A 16,531-nucleotide genomic window follows, 5' to 3' on the forward strand; every position below is an offset into this window, starting at 1 on the left:
TACGAGCCTCGCATTAGGAAAGGTATACGAACATAATAAAACAACATAGCTCCCTTTTTATTGTAAAGCCATCCCTACTTATCCCACTGATGAACGTGAAATTAAAACGCAAACCTCAATGCAGCAGCAATGTTTTAAACCATCAAGAAACAAATCAAAGCACATACTACACCACCAACTGTGACAATTTGCTATATTGTATGAATTAAATAAAGTAGAGCTAATTCTGTTTACTTATACACTTATTAGGTACTTTAAACTTAGTGTGTGTGTGTGTGTGTGTGTGTGTGTGTGTGTGTGTGTGTGTGTGTGTGTGTGTGTGTGGTACTTATTAGAGTACCTATATAGCTGAGAGATTTCACCTTTTTGCTTTTACTTTTGCACATTATATATTGACAATATATCTATACTTAACTGTTACTGTTTTCCTTCAAAGTGGGCTCAATATTGACTCAGAAATGTAGTCTCTTTGCTTTTGCTGCTGTCCTCTCTGCTCTTTTATGGATGCTAATAATTAAACAATTATTTCTTCTTAGGCGTGCAAGTAATTAACTGTAATTTGGCATCTGAATCGAAATATTTACTACTATTTTTCTGCTTTTCTGTAGAACAGTACATTTGAAAATTATTGGTAAAAAAATATCAATATATTTTAGCAGTGAAAAAGCTTGCATACTGGTGGACTGACTATTACAGAAACATAAAAATGATATTGGCAATTGACAGTACGATTAATTTAGGACACCATAAACCTTACACGTGTTAACCTAATAAAGTTGTTAACAGTGTGTTAACAGCCGTGTGTGTATGATTGTTAGGGTATACTATTAAACACTTTTTGATGAAAATGTGTATGAGTAGATTTTTACAACTAAAACACTTTTTTAGGCTGTATTTTTATCTGGGTGCAGCCAAAACAAACTCCTAACTCCTAAAAGAGTCTCTGATACGATGCACTGGAAATTTGCCGCGGCCCTGGTTTTTTCACAAAATGAAAGCCTTCTTGTCCAATCGCAGCTCAGGTCACCGCCCGTTTTCAGCTCTTGGAAGTTCCTGGACTAATCAGCGCTCGCCTCCGTGTGTTCAGCCATTTTGTAAGAAAACCAAGCAAGTCTGCCGCCCTACCTTCGCTTCAGACCTGCAGTTTTTTTCTTGTGCAATGGACGGGTAAGTGAAAAGAGCCACACTTAACACTTATATTTATAAGACAAACCGATCGCGGAGTAACTTCTTATCTTATTTCGGTTGCTTATGGACATATTGTGATGTTTGAAGTACCTTCACCGTACCGTCGAAATAGAAAAGTTAACTTCAAACAGTTTTTTTTTCCATCAAAACATGCAACAGTTAGCAGGAGCGTAAGCTAGCTAGCAGCTGCTAGTCGTCGCTAGCGTTGGCTAACAGTCAATACTAATGTGAATGTTTTAATGCACTTATTTTATTTATTTAATTATCGTAAACGTTAGTAACTCTAAGCAAGAGCAACTTAATTTGAGTTGTGATAGGAACATTTGCCTTTATTTAAGGAAGACAATGATAGCATCTTGTTTGCTACGACGGACATTAGTTTTTGGCTAACGGTACCTTTGTAACTTGGTTTCACGGGAACTCGAGCGCTAGCTAAAGCAACGTGTCTCATTTCCGTGTTCATTTGTTCGCGGAGCGCCAGGGCCATGTTGAAGATGTCTGGCCTTAACATTTGATTGAATCGGGGACTTCTAAACCGAGTTATCTAATCGCAGTAGGATACATGATAGCGTATTGTTTAGTTCGAACGTGTCCTTCTCTTCTGATCGTCTGATGTCGTAAGTTTGAAGGACTTCGAAAGTAGCTCATAGACAGCTTCGCATTCGCCCCCGGCGTCTAGTTGTAATTATAGGTGTTTTTCTTTTTAAATTTTTTTTTAACTCACACAAGTTTACTTGCATCTCTTTTTAAACCGTTATAGCCGCCTAGACGCTGACTTGTACCCTCTGGGATCCGGCTACGTCCCTGAAATTGAGTAAGTAAATTTTTGTATAGTTTTGTCTTTGTGTACGACTCATTTGGGTTCCTGTTGCTCTTTATGGCTTTAAATAAGGAAGTCGTTTTCCTTTTGGGCTAACAGTGTTGTAGGATTGTGTGTGTGTATGTGTGTGTGTTTTTTTTTTTTTTTTTTTTCCGATGCAGTTGAATGTTATAACAATGACTTAAGGATAGTTCGTGGATGGTTTTCCTTATTTTCTTACTGAGAACTTTCTTTCTGTTTTGCAGCAGTGTCCATGACATATCAGCTGGCACAAAGGTAGGCAGTTTTGAGTCATCTTCCTCTTGGTTGCTTATTTCCTTTTTTATTTTACAGTATTGCACTCCTTTACTACAGCATAAGTAATGACTCCCACTTGCTGAAATTAGTATGTAGTGTTTTTAACTCCAAATATGGTCTTGTAACATATATAGTTGTGACTTTTGGTGTGTGTGTGTGTGTGTGTGTGTGTGTGTGTGTGTGTGTGTGTGTGTGTGAGAGAGAGAGAGAGAGAGAAAAATGTGTAATATTGTACAAAGGTGTGTTTTTCAGAATACAGTGACAATTTCAAAGAACTGAGCCAGCTCTGGTGGCACGTAGTGTATCACTTTGCAAGCCTCCTCCATAATACAGAATACCTTTCCAAAGCTTTTTCTCATGTGTAATGAAGTTGCAGGAGAAGACTGACTTGCTTTTTAAACATTCATGAAATAGAGCTGAATGGTCAGCACAGAGGTTACAGGAAGACGGTGGAAGGGGATTATTCAATAATTATGTTAGCATAGATTCTCAGAGGTGGGGCTTTCATGTTTTCCTGTTCTGTCTCCGTTTGCCTGTGTGGCTGTTGAAATGAAACTTCCTGTTGTTTATTTGTGTGTTCCTTAATAGTCTGTTGGTCTTATTGGAATGTGGGAAAGCTGAATTCTGCCCTGACTCTTGTTGTTGCTCAGTTGTGTTTCAATTACAGGGCTATGTAACCATCATTGCTCTAACAAAACCACAAAGTCTTATCTAATGTTAAATCCTTAGCAAGAATTGGACTTGTAAATTAGTCACTGAGCTGTTGTATTCTTGTGAAACTGAATGTTTGTGCATGCAGACTTGACAGGAAGAAACCACACCGTTTCTTCAGCATGCTGCTGGTTGTTAAAATTCCTGTTTTTGCTGTAATCCTTGGTAACATTGCCTGGAGCAGCTCAGTGTAGGTGGACTAATTGAGCTCAACCTAGATCTGTAGCCATCCTCCCGGCCAAAGGTCTTTACAGTGTTTGAACAAGCACTCTTATACACACCCCCAATACATGGGACACACCCCACCCCCTCTATTCATTTCAGTAATGCCTGTTTCTTTTCATCATGTGCACTAATACACGATTTAATGATTGCTGCTTAATAGTGAGGGTTTAACTCCAGATGAGATTGTTTCTTCTTTTTAACTACTTCTGTTTTTGGATTTAAAGTGCTGCGGTAATGATGACACTGAGTTATGGAGCCCTGCCTTGCTGGAATCTGTAATTATTCCGTCTGGGCAGAGTGTCTGGCATTCCGCGGTCACATTCCAATCTCCCCCCTCCAGCCCCCTGGCGAGGCACAGCTCCCTGCCCCCTCCAAGTGTGAAGGCTGATCACAGTGAACAAACATGCCTATACCTGTGCTTCTCTCCTTTGTACTTTTCCTGAGAGAATACACCAGCCAACCCCCTATAACCCTAAATAAGGTTGTTTGCAAAAGGCAGGGCACATACAAATAAATCACCTCAGGTTTAGTTTCCTTATAAGATGAAAATGGGGTTTGTTTGTGTTTTCTTTTTTCTTTCCCTTCCCTATGTGCTGCAGTAGAGTTGGAGAGTATGTGTCCCTTTCCCTCTTTTGCTGATGCAATGCAAACCAGGTTTAACTTGGTGAATGGGACAGAGAAATTGCTTCTGCTACATGTTAACTTTTAAAAATAGAGTTCAAAGTATTGCCGTTGTCAGTGAAAGGAAGCTGAAGTTTTGGTGTGTTTGCCAGCAGTGTGTCATCACTCTGAAGATTATTGTTATCCTGTCCACATCCTAAGCAAACAAAGGAAGTGAACACATTGATACATTTATTTGGGCTGTGTTGGACTTCAAGCAAATGCGTGGTCAGGTCTGTTTTTCTTCTATAGGCTTAGCAAGCACTCTGACACATCCTGTTTAAATGCTCAATTGTAACACAAGTCTCCATTTTGTGAGTGACTTGATGCTCCTGCTCTGCACCGTGGACTGTCTTAGCTCTGCAGTTGTTATTATTAGAATGAGGAAGAAGGAGGAGGGAGTCGACATTTAACAGTAACCTACAGTCTCCCCAGAGGAAGTTTAGCAAAACTCTGGAAGCAGACCTCATCTTGCTGCTCTTCCTGTTTGGAACCAGTCTGCTGAGTGATAAGTGTGCCGCTGCCCGCCCACAACCAGCGAGTCAGGCTGGAGCCACTTCCTTCATTTCTCATGGTTTGCATCTGCTATTGGCTGAATTATCGGGACCAATTTCTTCCCACAAATTGGAACACACCATTCTCATCTGTTCATTGTAATCAGTGTTGTCTTGTTTTTTTTATTTTTTTATTTGTTGTTCTTGTTGTTGTTATTATTAATATTATTAATATTTTTAACTTTTGGATCATAAGTCTAAACAGTACCCATTACTCATTTATATTTTAGACTGATTAGTTCTGTCAGGCTGTGTAGAAGCCAGAGTATTTATACCACTGCTTGTAGTACTGTCTTACTGCAGTGTTGTTCTACTGTTTGGAGGCATGACCAAATGTTATCTCTCATAAGTTTTTGTATGCAGGCTTACCTGACCCCACCCTCTATTTAGATTCACAAGGTGAAGAATGCTAGCAAACCTGCATGACTGGTTGTTGTTAAAGTGCTTCGGGCTCTTCAACTCCCAGAGAGTCCCCCGGGCTACATATGTGTGTGCTGCTGCGTAACAATGTCCCTAGTCTCAGCCTGAACAGGACCTTCATTGTAGAGTGTTGTAGAGCTTATGCTGCTGAGCCACTTCTTGTGACTGCAATACTTCATCTCACTCAGCCACAAACACACAACCATGTGAACAGCCCTGAAACAGCACTTTTTATGTACTAGAGAGGGAGTCTGTAAAAGGCAGACAGTAGTCTAGTGTGGAGTGGAAGTGTCCCCATCTTGTCTTGCGATCCAAAGGGCTTCAGTGTGTTATCCCTGCTCCTGATGGATTATGAGAAGATGGGATGTACTCACCGACAGCTATTTGGCCAAAACCTGACTGAATATTGTCCTTCAAGCTGAAAACTACCTGTTCCAACTTAAATGTGCTATGCATAATTGTGTTTTATTGCACATTGTCTCAAAAATATGGCCTATTGATACAGTAGCTTGAGGTTTGACAATACTGTAAAAGGCGTTTAATGGAATGGGAAGTCAGATATTCCTGCTGACATGATAGTTCGCTGGATTCCTCCTAGTGAGGAAGGTGGAGTTCTTCTCAAGTGTGTTTGCTCAGTTCTCTTTTGGTTATCAGATTACTTCCTGCTTTATCACACAATAGCTTAGTAATGTGAGAACCGTGCTCTCCACCTGCCAAGCTGTGCCTTCATTGGGTGAACGCACTGAAGTGAACCATTGTTTCCTTTCCTTCTGCAGAGGGGATCCGACGAACTCTTTTCTTCCTGCATATCCAACGGACCCTATATCATGAACTCAGGTAGGGGGTTGCCATGGAGGGGTGAATCCCCTTTTTATTGAAGTGCTTGACGTGTTTGTGTTACCATGGTTATCAATCCATTATTCAGGAAGAACCGGAGCCTCCTGTTCCCTCCCTGATTGTATCTGCTTCTGTTTTCTCTTGCAGCCAATGGCAACGACAGCAAAAAATTCAAAGGTGACGTCCGCAGTCCTGGTGTTCCATCACGTGTGGTCCATGTACGCAAGCTGCCCAACGACATAAATGAGGCTGAAGTTATTGGCCTGGGGCTGCCCTTTGGGAAGGTCACTAATCTGCTGATGCTGAAAGGGAAAAACCAGGTAGGAAAGACGGTTGCCTGTCTGCTTACCAAACTGTATGACTTGCAGTTTTGGTTGAATTATTTTTTTCCCAGGCCTGAGCCGAGGGATCAGCTTTCTATCCTTCTGTCCTGACCTAAAATTATAACAATGACCCTTTTGTTACATCCTTGTGACTTTGTTGGTAGATAGACACTGCTTGATGTTAAGATTTCCTGGAGGAATACAGCAGATCACGAAACACCTGTTTTCTGTTTGAAGTAGTTCTATAACCAGTAATACTGTAACCATGTTAATTGTGTTATTTATAATGGTTAATAACAGATAAAAAGAATCGATAAGAATGTTAAATTTGTTGCATTAGGGTGTCACCTTTGTTGTATGTGATGGGATAAACAAAATAAGTATGTTTATGTCCCAGGCATTCTTGGAACTGAACAGCGAGGAGTGTGCACAGACGATGGTGAGCTACTACTCCTCTGTTACCCCTGTCATCAGAAACCACCCCATTTACATGCAGTACTCGACCCACAAAGAGCTCAAGACGGACAACTCCCCAAACCAAGTGGTAAGGGTTTTACAGCAGCGGCACAGATCTGTGCACTTTATATTTATTTTAATGGTTTGCATTTGAGGCTTCATCAGCTGTTTAACTTATTGCTTGATGCTGGGATTCAAGTTTTGGCTCCATACTGAAAAAATGCATATTGAATAACTTATTTACATTTGTTAAAAATATTGTTTTGTTTTACAACATTATGCTGCACACATTCACTCGGTGGTACTATCCTTTCACCACTGATGCTGAGAAGTATTTCTGTTTCTCCTTAGCGTGCCCAGGCAGCTCTGCAGGCAGTTAATGCCCTTCATGGAGGAGGAATGGGAAGTGTGGCCATTTCTGCTGATGCTGGTAGCATGGCTGGAGCAGCGGCAGCCCAAAGCCCTGTGCTCAGGGTCATAGTGGAAAACCTCTTCTATCCTGTTACCCTGGATGTACTCCACCAGGTAAAGGCAGCTACTACAGTTTTTTTTTTTTTTTTTTTTTTTTTTTTGGACTGGTCAGAGATGTTTTAAGTAACTAGTCTGGGCATGCCCCACCTTAAAAAAACAAAAAACAAAAAAAAAACGTCCCTCAAATCTTAGCTGTATAGCTACTGATTTGACCACTCATTGTCTAGCACTAAAGTCTAAAGCTGTTTTGCAGTTCTTATTTATTTTAGGTGTGTTAAAATTATGACCTTTATAATCGTGTCTCTCCTGCAGATTTTCTCTAAATTTGGTACAGTGCTGAAGATCATCACTTTTACCAAGAACAACCAGTTCCAGGCTCTCATCCAGTATGCTGATGCCATGACAGCGCAGCATTCCAAGATGGTACGATTGGTTCACTTTTTTTGTCAGCATGGGACTAAGATTAGGACATTTTGAAACAAAGCAATATCATTATAGGGCAGTTAGTACACTTTGGGAACAGTCGCTCAGACGTCACTAGTTAAACTCGCCACTGTAAAAACACACCAGATATGTTATCTCAAGTTTAACAGAACGCTGTTTTCTTTAGTCTCTGGATGGACAAAACATCTACAATGCTTGCTGTACTCTGAGAATCAGCTTCTCCAAGCTTACCAGCCTCAACGTCAAGTACAACAACGACAAGAGCAGGGACTACACCCGACCAGACCTTCCAACTGCAGATTCACAGCCCTCCATTGACCACCAGGCCATGGCAGCAGCTGCGTTTGGTAAGAATGTAGTCCATTCTTTTTTTGAATTAGAATTCGCAGGATTTACTTCACTGTCATTCTTTTAATTTATATTAATAAAAAAAAAAAAAATCTTACTTCTATATCTTGTTGTTATAGCTGCACCAGGTATAATCTCAGCCTCTCCCTATGGTGGCGCTCATGCCTTCCCCCCAACCTTTGCTATTCAGCAGGCAGGTCAGTACAAAAAAATATATTTCCTGCTATTCTGATTCGAATGTCTGTATTTCAGTAGTTTATTCAGATGTACATATAGCAGATAATCTTCATGATTAAATTATTTCTCAGGTTTTTATCTACGGATTGCATTGAGTTGAGAGTAATTTGTGGTTTACTGCTCTTAGGTCTCTCAGTACCCGGTATTCCTAGTGCCTTGGCGTCCCTCGGTGTGGGCCACACTGGCATGGCGGCGGCAGCAGCGGCCGCTAGCCGGCTCGGCCTGTCAGGGCTTGCTGCCGCTGGGGGCCACAATGTCTTGTTGGTCAGCAATCTGAACCCTGAGGTCAGTACACATGCTATTAAACAGCTCTACTACCTTTGCTTTTGTTTTAGTTCAGTGCTGAGCTTCATTCAACAGTTACATTGCCTTTTGTTTACACTTTGGCTTGTGGATCCACTTGATCAAATGAAACGAATGTTTTTACGCCTCATGTCTTACCACTTCACGTGATTGCACGAGGAACTACCCTTACCACTATTTTTAATTGCAAGGGGGTCATTAAGTCAAAACCTCTTCCCTTTCAGGACCTCTCTGTGTTTGACCAAACCTGCTGCGTTTCTGCCCTGCCACTTTGCTCACTGTGAATTTTAAGTTTATTCAAAAAACTAACTTCTTTTTTTTGTGTTTTCTTTAAAGAAAACTTACCATTTCATATCTTCATTTTTGTCCATTAGTTAAAATCATTCTTGAGTTGTTGGGGAGACAATATTACTTTTTTGGTCTTGTTTTAAAGCAACACATCATGTACATTATTCTCGTTAATAGTGTATAAATATACAAGTAGTCTTTAAGCTCATTACATTTACTGTAGTTAATGTAGTCAATACACTTAGTTTGGTTATTTAAGGATTCTGTTTAAGTTCTTCGAGAATTATTAAAATTGATGCTCAGAATTTTGTTTTATATCATTCTCTACGTAATCTAAACAAACATGACATTTAATTTAAAAGTACATATTGTCTCTGCCTTTTTTCCTGTATTTCATTGTTAATCTTTTTTTCTCTTCTCTTTCTCCTAGTGTTCCCATAGTGACAGTGCATTTTAATTTAGCCAGTTCTACTGTCTGAAGCACTACATTTCTTTGTGTATACTGACCTTGTTTTGTTTTTTTACTTCCTTTTCTCTCTCTCCTTTCTGTCCCCCTAATCCCTCTTTTTGTTTTTTTTGTTTGTTTTTTTTAACCCCTCACTTTAAATCTTGCCAACTGACTGCACGCCCCATGACCAATTGTTCCCTCTCTCCTCCTGTCACTCCTCTGTTATTTACTACTGTAACCACCTCCTTCCATCCACCCAACCCTTTTTCCTTCCCCTTACCATTATCCCTAATTTGGAAATCCCCCACCACCACCACCACAAATTGAAAACGCATACACTACATTGGCACCTCTTTGACACCCTGATTTTCATTTTATTTTATTTTATTTTTTTGCCATGATCTACCTCTCCATCATCTTTCTTCCCCCCCATCCTCACATTTCTCTTCATCCTCTTATGCTATTCAAATCCTTCTCCTCTCTTCATTCTCTTCGTCCCTCATGCCTCTCCTTCCTCCATGGTACTGTGGCCTTCCTGTGGACCTCGCTGCCTGTGGCCTGCGGACATGTCCCGACTCCACTCCACTGTCCTCCACTCCGCTCCGTCTCTTTTCCCCTGTCCCCTGTTCCCTCTCCCCTTTTTGGCCCCCTGCCCCGCTGCTCCCTCCTGCTGTCTCTAAAGAGCGTTACGCCACACTGCCTCTTTATTCTTTTCGGTACGTTATCATCCTTTCATCTCCTTTTTTTATTACTACTGTTACCTGGCAAGGTGGGCATGTCTTGTCTCATGTTGTTGGCTTTTATTTATTTTTAACCACTGATGGCTCATCATCAGAGTACAGGGCTATGGCGGGTGGGGGTGTCTGTTTGAGGGTTTGTATGACCTGTTTTGGTTGTTGTGGGTTTGTGTGAGGAAAAGTATGGTGAGAATGCCACAAAGCTGCAGCATTTCATTTAATTTTTAAAAGCTATGATACTTGTCCATGGGCAAAAAACATTTGCACTTTTCCCATCTTCAAAGAGCAAAGCCCTTCAATGTAAATATTGCCCCGCTAAATAGAAATGTGGGAATGATTTTGTTTGGCAATGAGGCAGGAGGCTGATCTAAATTTTAAAGCATCACCATAAAGAAGAGGATAAAAGTCAAACCTTTACTGGTTCTGCACCAGCCAAATTTAGCCATAAAAAGTGGTCAAATTTCATTTTTACATGCTGATTGTTTTTCAGTGATTCTCTCTCTCTGCTGCACTAGAATGATGAAATGCTGCAGCTTTTTTTGTGATTATGGGTTGACATAATCTCAGGATTATGTCACAGTTTTATTCTCTTGCAGTTTTTCTCAGTTATTCAAATGTAGGTATGTGCATGTTTAGATTATTTCTGCATGTCTCTGTTTAGACCCTCAAGTTTGGGAAGTAATCAACTCTATCTTCACAGTAGAGCAATCAAATTGATCACTACTACTCATTTTACTAATCTTTGATTTTTGTCTTCAAATCACGATTTCTCCCCTCTTAAGGCATTTTAGCATCCATGTGTAGTTAGTTTTAAGAGGGCTTATGTAGGAATGGTTACAGGACACCCATGCAGAATTGAACGTAAAGATTCTAGAATAGCCTAACGGTAACTTCAATCACACTGTTTCCTTAGGCTTAGTGTGACTATTTATATCTGATTTGATGGTTTAAATTGTTGTTGTTGCTGTGATTGACTGTGTGGCTCCTGGTTTAGGCATGATGCGTGTAGCATTTGCTGGACTTGCATTGTGATGCTTTTCCCCTTCCTCCTTAGGTGTGTATGGCGATGTGATGAGAGTGAAGATCCTGTTCAATAAAAAGGAGAATGCTCTAATCCAGATGTCTGATGGCACACAGGCTCAACTAGGTAGCGACGCTGCAGCCCTACAAAACACAATTTTCTGTCTTTGATCTACCACTTTCATCTTTTTTTTCTTTTTTTCCTCCTCACATTATTATACTGTGCATTGTTTGGAGCCTTTGCTTAGAAGGGTAATTCAGCTCCTCCTGTGATAGATGGCTGATTATCTGCTTATTGTTGTGGCTGTTTAGAGTTAAATTAAGTGATGGAGAATGTGCTAACAAATAGTGTGTTGAAACCATGTTTATGTGACTTATGTTTTTCAGCTATGAGCCACCTGAATGGCCAGCGTCTTCATGGCAGGGCCATGCGTGTGACGTTGTCAAAACACACAACAGTGCAGCTTCCCAGAGAAGGCCACGAGGACCAGGGCCTCACAAAGGATTTCAGCAACTCTCCACTGCACCGTTTTAAGAAGCCTGGCTCCAAAAACTACTCCAACATTTTTCCACCCTCTGCAACACTCCACCTCTCCAACATACCGTGAGTGTTAACCTTGGCGTCATTTCTGCTCTAACCCAGCAACCTTTTGCACAGTAAGCTTTTTCCTTCAGGTGTTCGTGACATTATTTCTCAGTATGTGGAGGAGGGGGTGGCTTTTATATTTAATCATGCCTTGTTGTTTTACAACTTCAGACACAGAAACCTGCAGCTTAGTAAACAAACATAAACCTACAAAGCTTTTTAACTTCTCTGCTGTTTTGCTTTCAGGCCTTCTGTGGTGGAGGATGATCTCAGGAGGCTATTTGCCAGCTCAGGAGCAACAGTCAAGGCCTTCAAGTTCTTTCAGTAAGTTTTAGTCCATTTAAACCCAATTTTCTCAAATTGTTTGTTTTTTGCGGCTGAGTTCTTCTTTCTTCAGAACACTCTACAGCAGCTCTTGGTTAAATTGCCTGCTTTAAATTAAGGTTGTAAAGTGTTGGCCTTTTTAGTCTGATAGACACATGAACTAAACCTAGTTTTGAGAGTACAACAAAGCAAATGGTGAAAAACCCACACACAAGTGCGCTGGATCTTACACTTTGAGAACAAATTGTTCAAATTTTTTATTTTTTTATTTTACTTTAACAGAAAAGATCGCAAGATGGCTCTGATTCAGATGGGCTCAGTCGAGGAGGCAATAGAGTCCCTCATCGAGTTCCACAACCATGATCTGGGGGAAAACCACCATCTTCGAGTGTCCTTCTCCAAGTCCACCATCTGAGTGCCTTTCCTTTCATCCTCCAAGTCTGTTGCCATCTGAATGCTACCACTCTTGTGGTTGCAATCAGTGGAAATGGCCACCATTACCTATTTATAGCTGTTTCTTTTGATGAATGTTGCCCCTTTCACAACAAATCATTCACCGTCATTAATAGGTTCAACATTGTTTATTCATTGTGATTCTCTTCTAAGCTTAAGAAAATGGGGGGGGGGACAACTTAATTTTTTGTTGGTTGATGTTGTAAAGTCTTAAGTTGATGTCAAAGCTTTTTAAATTAAAGTGTAGAAAAATGACTGACATAAACTGGTAGATGACTTCCGTAGAGCTATTGACTTTTCAAAGTGGGGAAAGCAGGGATGTATTAATGAGGGCTCCACTTAGATAGGTCCTATTTTTAATACAAGCTGTTTCACAGTAATCATTATTATACCTTTGCTTCCCCACTGTGACAACTCAGAATGCCTATTATTAAAAAAACACCTATTCTTCTGTGTTATCCTTAAAAGAAAAGCTCCTGAATTTGTACACTGGCATCCTTTCATGAGTTACTAAACATTGCCCGTTTAATTTATCTGTTTATCTGACAGCATTCTGTCATTTAGAGACTCCTTGCTTAAACTGTAGCGTTCGTTCTCACAAATCCACAACAATGACGGAGAGAGCCACAATACCTGCAAAAGACTTGTGTGAACAAGTACTGTCAGTAGCAATGCCAGTGAGGTGTAACCGCACTTTGGAATATTCTTTCTGCCATTGTCACTAAGAGCAGGGTGTGTTTGTTGCACAATGCTGATCATAGGACTGCACACCGCTCCTCCCACAGACACTCAGAGATCTCTCATAGATGTTTCAAATATGCAAAATGTTACTATCTACATTATTGCTGTTTAAGGCATTCTCTAGTGAGCTGTGCATCTAACAGATGTACTAGAGACATGCACAGTGATAATGCTGTGACTGCACGCGCTCGTGTGCTGAAAGTCTTACATAAGGTCCAACCTAGTAAGAGTGCTGTCACAGCTTTTGTAGGTTAAGTGGCTAGGGTGTTCATTTAGCACAAACCCGACACCTTTGGATGCTGTCAGATTATTGGAAGGGATTGAATGTCTGAAAGGGGCTTATCGCGTTGTCCTTTAAGCTTTGTTACACTTGCTAACTCTTGTAACAATGGAAACTCATGCATTCTTGCAAATGAAACGATTCATCTAAAACTTGATAAAAGCTTTATTAGGAGGTCGGGATCAAATCCAGTCTAACATTTAATAATTTTTCCCCCCACCATAAGTTTGCATATGGGGTCCTGGGAAAGAGGCAACATTCTACAATGAAACATGTTTGTATTTTCTTTTTCTTTTTAAATTGGAGGTAAAGTAGAGGCAGCTGTTGAACTGTCCTTTTAAGACCAAATCACTTAAACACCCTCCGCCACAGATGTATGCTTATGTGGATGAATTGTATCCGCACCAGACACACTTCAGCATTCCTTTTTATTACAGTAGTTGTGTTGAGATACGTGTGTGTGTGTGTGTGTGTTTGCCTTTTTGAAATGCCACTTAGAACCTGTTTGGCCAGTGAGAAACGGTTTGAGACAAAGGATTAAGTTTTGACTCGGAGACCATAAAACTTATTTCCCAGCATCCATTTTTATTTTACTGTGTGACTTTCCACCTATTTACTTCTGGGGATCCATACCACTATCAAAGGTTATTCAATAGTCCTGTTTCACAGCAGCTGTTTTATGTGAAATGGAAGTAAACACAAGTGTTACTAATGATATTAATGAAGGTTTAAGTGCAGAGCCACAGTTAATGTGATTAACAACACCCTCCTATTTCATAACAACATCACTGCTATGAAAGAGGTCTGGTTGAATGCATTCTTTCGCTGTCTTTCTCTCTACAGTCTTGTGCCTTACTTTGAATTTGTTCCAGACAGATTTGCTCTGGCTTAATTTGGTAATATATGGCTCTCAATTTTTATTTTATTTTTTTGTCCTTTGGTTTGTACCAGCATTGTTAAAATGGGGAAAAGTGGCTCATTTAATCTTCTGTTTCTTGTTTAAAAAAACAAATGTTTATCTCTGTATGCATATAGCCCCATTATATGTATCTAGAAACTATGAATGTAAGTCAGTTAGATGCTTAATATCCTTGCTAGGTGATGTAGCTCTGTTAGGTGTATTGTTGCAGGTGTAGAGCTGTATTCAGCCTTTTTGTCTTACAGTCTCCTATCACTTAGTCCTCAGGACAGTTGTTTGGAGCCTCATTTAACCACATTACGTTCATATATATATATAAATATATGTGGACACATATATTCATTTATCTCTTTTAAATGTTAAAATTTACTTGTATCACTTCTAAGCTTAACTGATAGCTATTTGTAGTAGCTGGGTTTGATTGCTATCTCAGTGCCTTGACTCCTTAAGTTTTTAATTTAAGGCTGAAACGGGCACGGTTAGTTGATTTTGTTTACCTCTCATTCAGGTGTTTGTATCTTAGCCTGTCTACAAAGATGCCTTTATCCCATTATATTCAGGTAATCGTACCTGTGAGAGGGCAGCTCTGACTCACTTGTCAATTGATGGTAATAACAGTCTTGAATGGTGTTTGAAATCCCAGTATATCTTTTTTTTTTTTTTCCCTTAAATTTATGATACCAGAATTGCAGGGTGAGAGAGTCCTCACCCAGTACCCTGTCGGTGTACACTTATGCCACAGTCAGGTGCGTTTAGTGCACTTTTTTTCTCAACAATAGATCCACCACGCTGAAGTCTTACACGTTGTCACATTCCTGTGTGCCTCAAGCACCAGTTTCCACAGCCTTGACCACTGTTGTCTTGGACCAGATACAGATGTGCTCTCTCTATTTTTGTAAGATTCTTATGCATGATTTAACAAAGCTTCATGTAGCTGCAGACGGTTATTGCTGTTAAGGACCAAAGTATGTTCTACCCCTGCTGTTTTGTAGCGTTCTGATTTCTTAGTATTTTTTTTTGTCTCGTCTTTCACCCCCACGTTACAACAAATACGAGGCAGTTCCAAGTTCTATTCCTCAGATGCTTTGGAAAAAGTCACATTAATTTAAATTGTCTTTTGATTAACAACATATACTGTATATTGTACCCCTTTTGTTTGATTGACTTTACAAAGAGCCTACTTTGGTAGAGATTGCTTAGAATGAATACTTAATTGAACCGCAGTCCTAGCTGTGATGTTGTGTAGAAAAATTGTATGCCTTTCAATTTTGTTAAAAGCTTTTACTTTTCTCTTTTCTTTTTTTATATGGGGCCTGGGGGTGGGGGTATTGTATGAAGGGGGTTGATGGTTGTATATATTCATGTTTTTGTACCACAAAATCATTTGGAGTATATCCACATACGTTCAAAACATGTATATTTTGATAAAACAGCACAGACCTATTAAGCTCTCCTGAGCTGTAAAACAGAAAAAAAAAAACTTTTGTAACACAAAGACATTAAACCTATATGAACACAGAAGTGTCTCTGTATGTGCCCCACTCCCCCTTGCCATTCTGATCTTGTCTCTTGCATCTTCTGCTGCCTTCAATAAATCTTTAGTTTGTTCTTTCTTTCATCTGGCCTCATTTGGTTTCTGTCTCTTCCTCGCTTTCCTTCTGTACCGGTTAACATCTTGTAACATTTTCAACATTTCTCATCCTGTTTACTGCTGGTGGGTTGTATTTTGTCCTTTACTGCGTTTCCAGCTTCATACTCATCCCATCTAAACTTGACTGACTGCTCATCTGGACTCAGCGCAATCCTGTTACAATTCCTTGATGAAACTGTGGTGAGTTAATTGGAGATGCAGTGCTGGATACTCACTATTCTCACTGATTCAGAGTAATTCTCCTGTGCTCTCGTTTGACCTTTTGAAGTTTAGCGGGTGTAACTCGGGAAGGAGGGGTGTTGCTGTGGAAACCAAGGTACTGTATCTCATAAAGTTAATGATTAAGAAAAAACTGGAGTATAGCTGCCCAGTATATCTGGCATCCATGTTTTATCAGAGGTGCCCTGGGATGTGAGGAGAGGTGAACCCCAAACCCCTGTGAGTAATTTTAGGTGTACACCTTTTTGGCCACTAGGGGGAGGTATTGTTCTCTGGTGGTGATCAAAGGTTTCTGAACAGAGGTGACTTTACCTGCCACTCACACAATGTCAATAGTTAGTGGCTTAATCTCAAGTGCTTCCCATGGCTTTCTGGCATTATATCCTTTTTTTTTTTTTCCCTCGTCTCGCTATCCTCCTTTTTCTTCTACTACTTCCTTACAGAGCAGTGGAGAGGATTAACCTCAGCTCTTCCTTGCCTTTGGGGGGGGGGGGACAAATGAGAATAGAACTGAGCCCAGTGGTGTGTATTTGTGGCTGAGACCTGGATTTTGTTGTATAGAGCCAGCAGC

General features: G+C 40.2%; 1 protein-coding gene across 2 annotated transcripts; it reads left to right on the top strand.

Annotated features, from left to right (window-relative positions):
* The first annotated feature begins 1,017 nt into the window (after window positions 1–1,017).
* ptbp1a (polypyrimidine tract binding protein 1a) lies at window positions 1,018–15,423 on the top strand. 2 transcript variants are annotated; one of them, XM_086274086.1, is made up of 16 exons: window positions 1,018–1,167; window positions 1,949–2,002; window positions 2,254–2,284; window positions 5,652–5,712; window positions 5,860–6,032; window positions 6,433–6,579; window positions 6,843–7,016; window positions 7,275–7,385; window positions 7,573–7,753; window positions 7,874–7,951; window positions 8,119–8,276; window positions 9,713–9,746; window positions 10,822–10,914; window positions 11,175–11,391; window positions 11,620–11,697; window positions 11,980–15,423. In XM_086274086.1, exons 1-16 carry the CDS (start codon window positions 1,160–1,162, stop codon window positions 12,110–12,112), a joined length of 1,731 nt encoding a protein of 576 aa, XP_086130212.1. In that variant the 5' UTR covers window positions 1,018–1,159; the 3' UTR covers window positions 12,113–15,423. The 2 variants fall into 2 exon arrangements, with proteins under 2 accessions (XP_086130212.1, XP_086130213.1); XM_086274087.1 differs by lacking the exon at window positions 1,018–1,167 and adding an exon at window positions 1,768–1,805.
* The last annotated feature ends 1,108 nt before the right edge of the window (window positions 15,424–16,531 follow it).

This window comes from Aulonocara sp. 'chitande type north' Nkhata Bay, linkage group LG19 (genome assembly GCF_057382095.1).
Source record: "Aulonocara sp. 'chitande type north' Nkhata Bay isolate Kocher_YH1m ecotype deep benthic linkage group LG19, A_spYH_male_GT1.1, whole genome shotgun sequence".
NCBI lineage: Eukaryota > Metazoa > Chordata > Actinopteri > Cichliformes > Cichlidae > Aulonocara > Aulonocara sp. 'chitande type north' Nkhata Bay.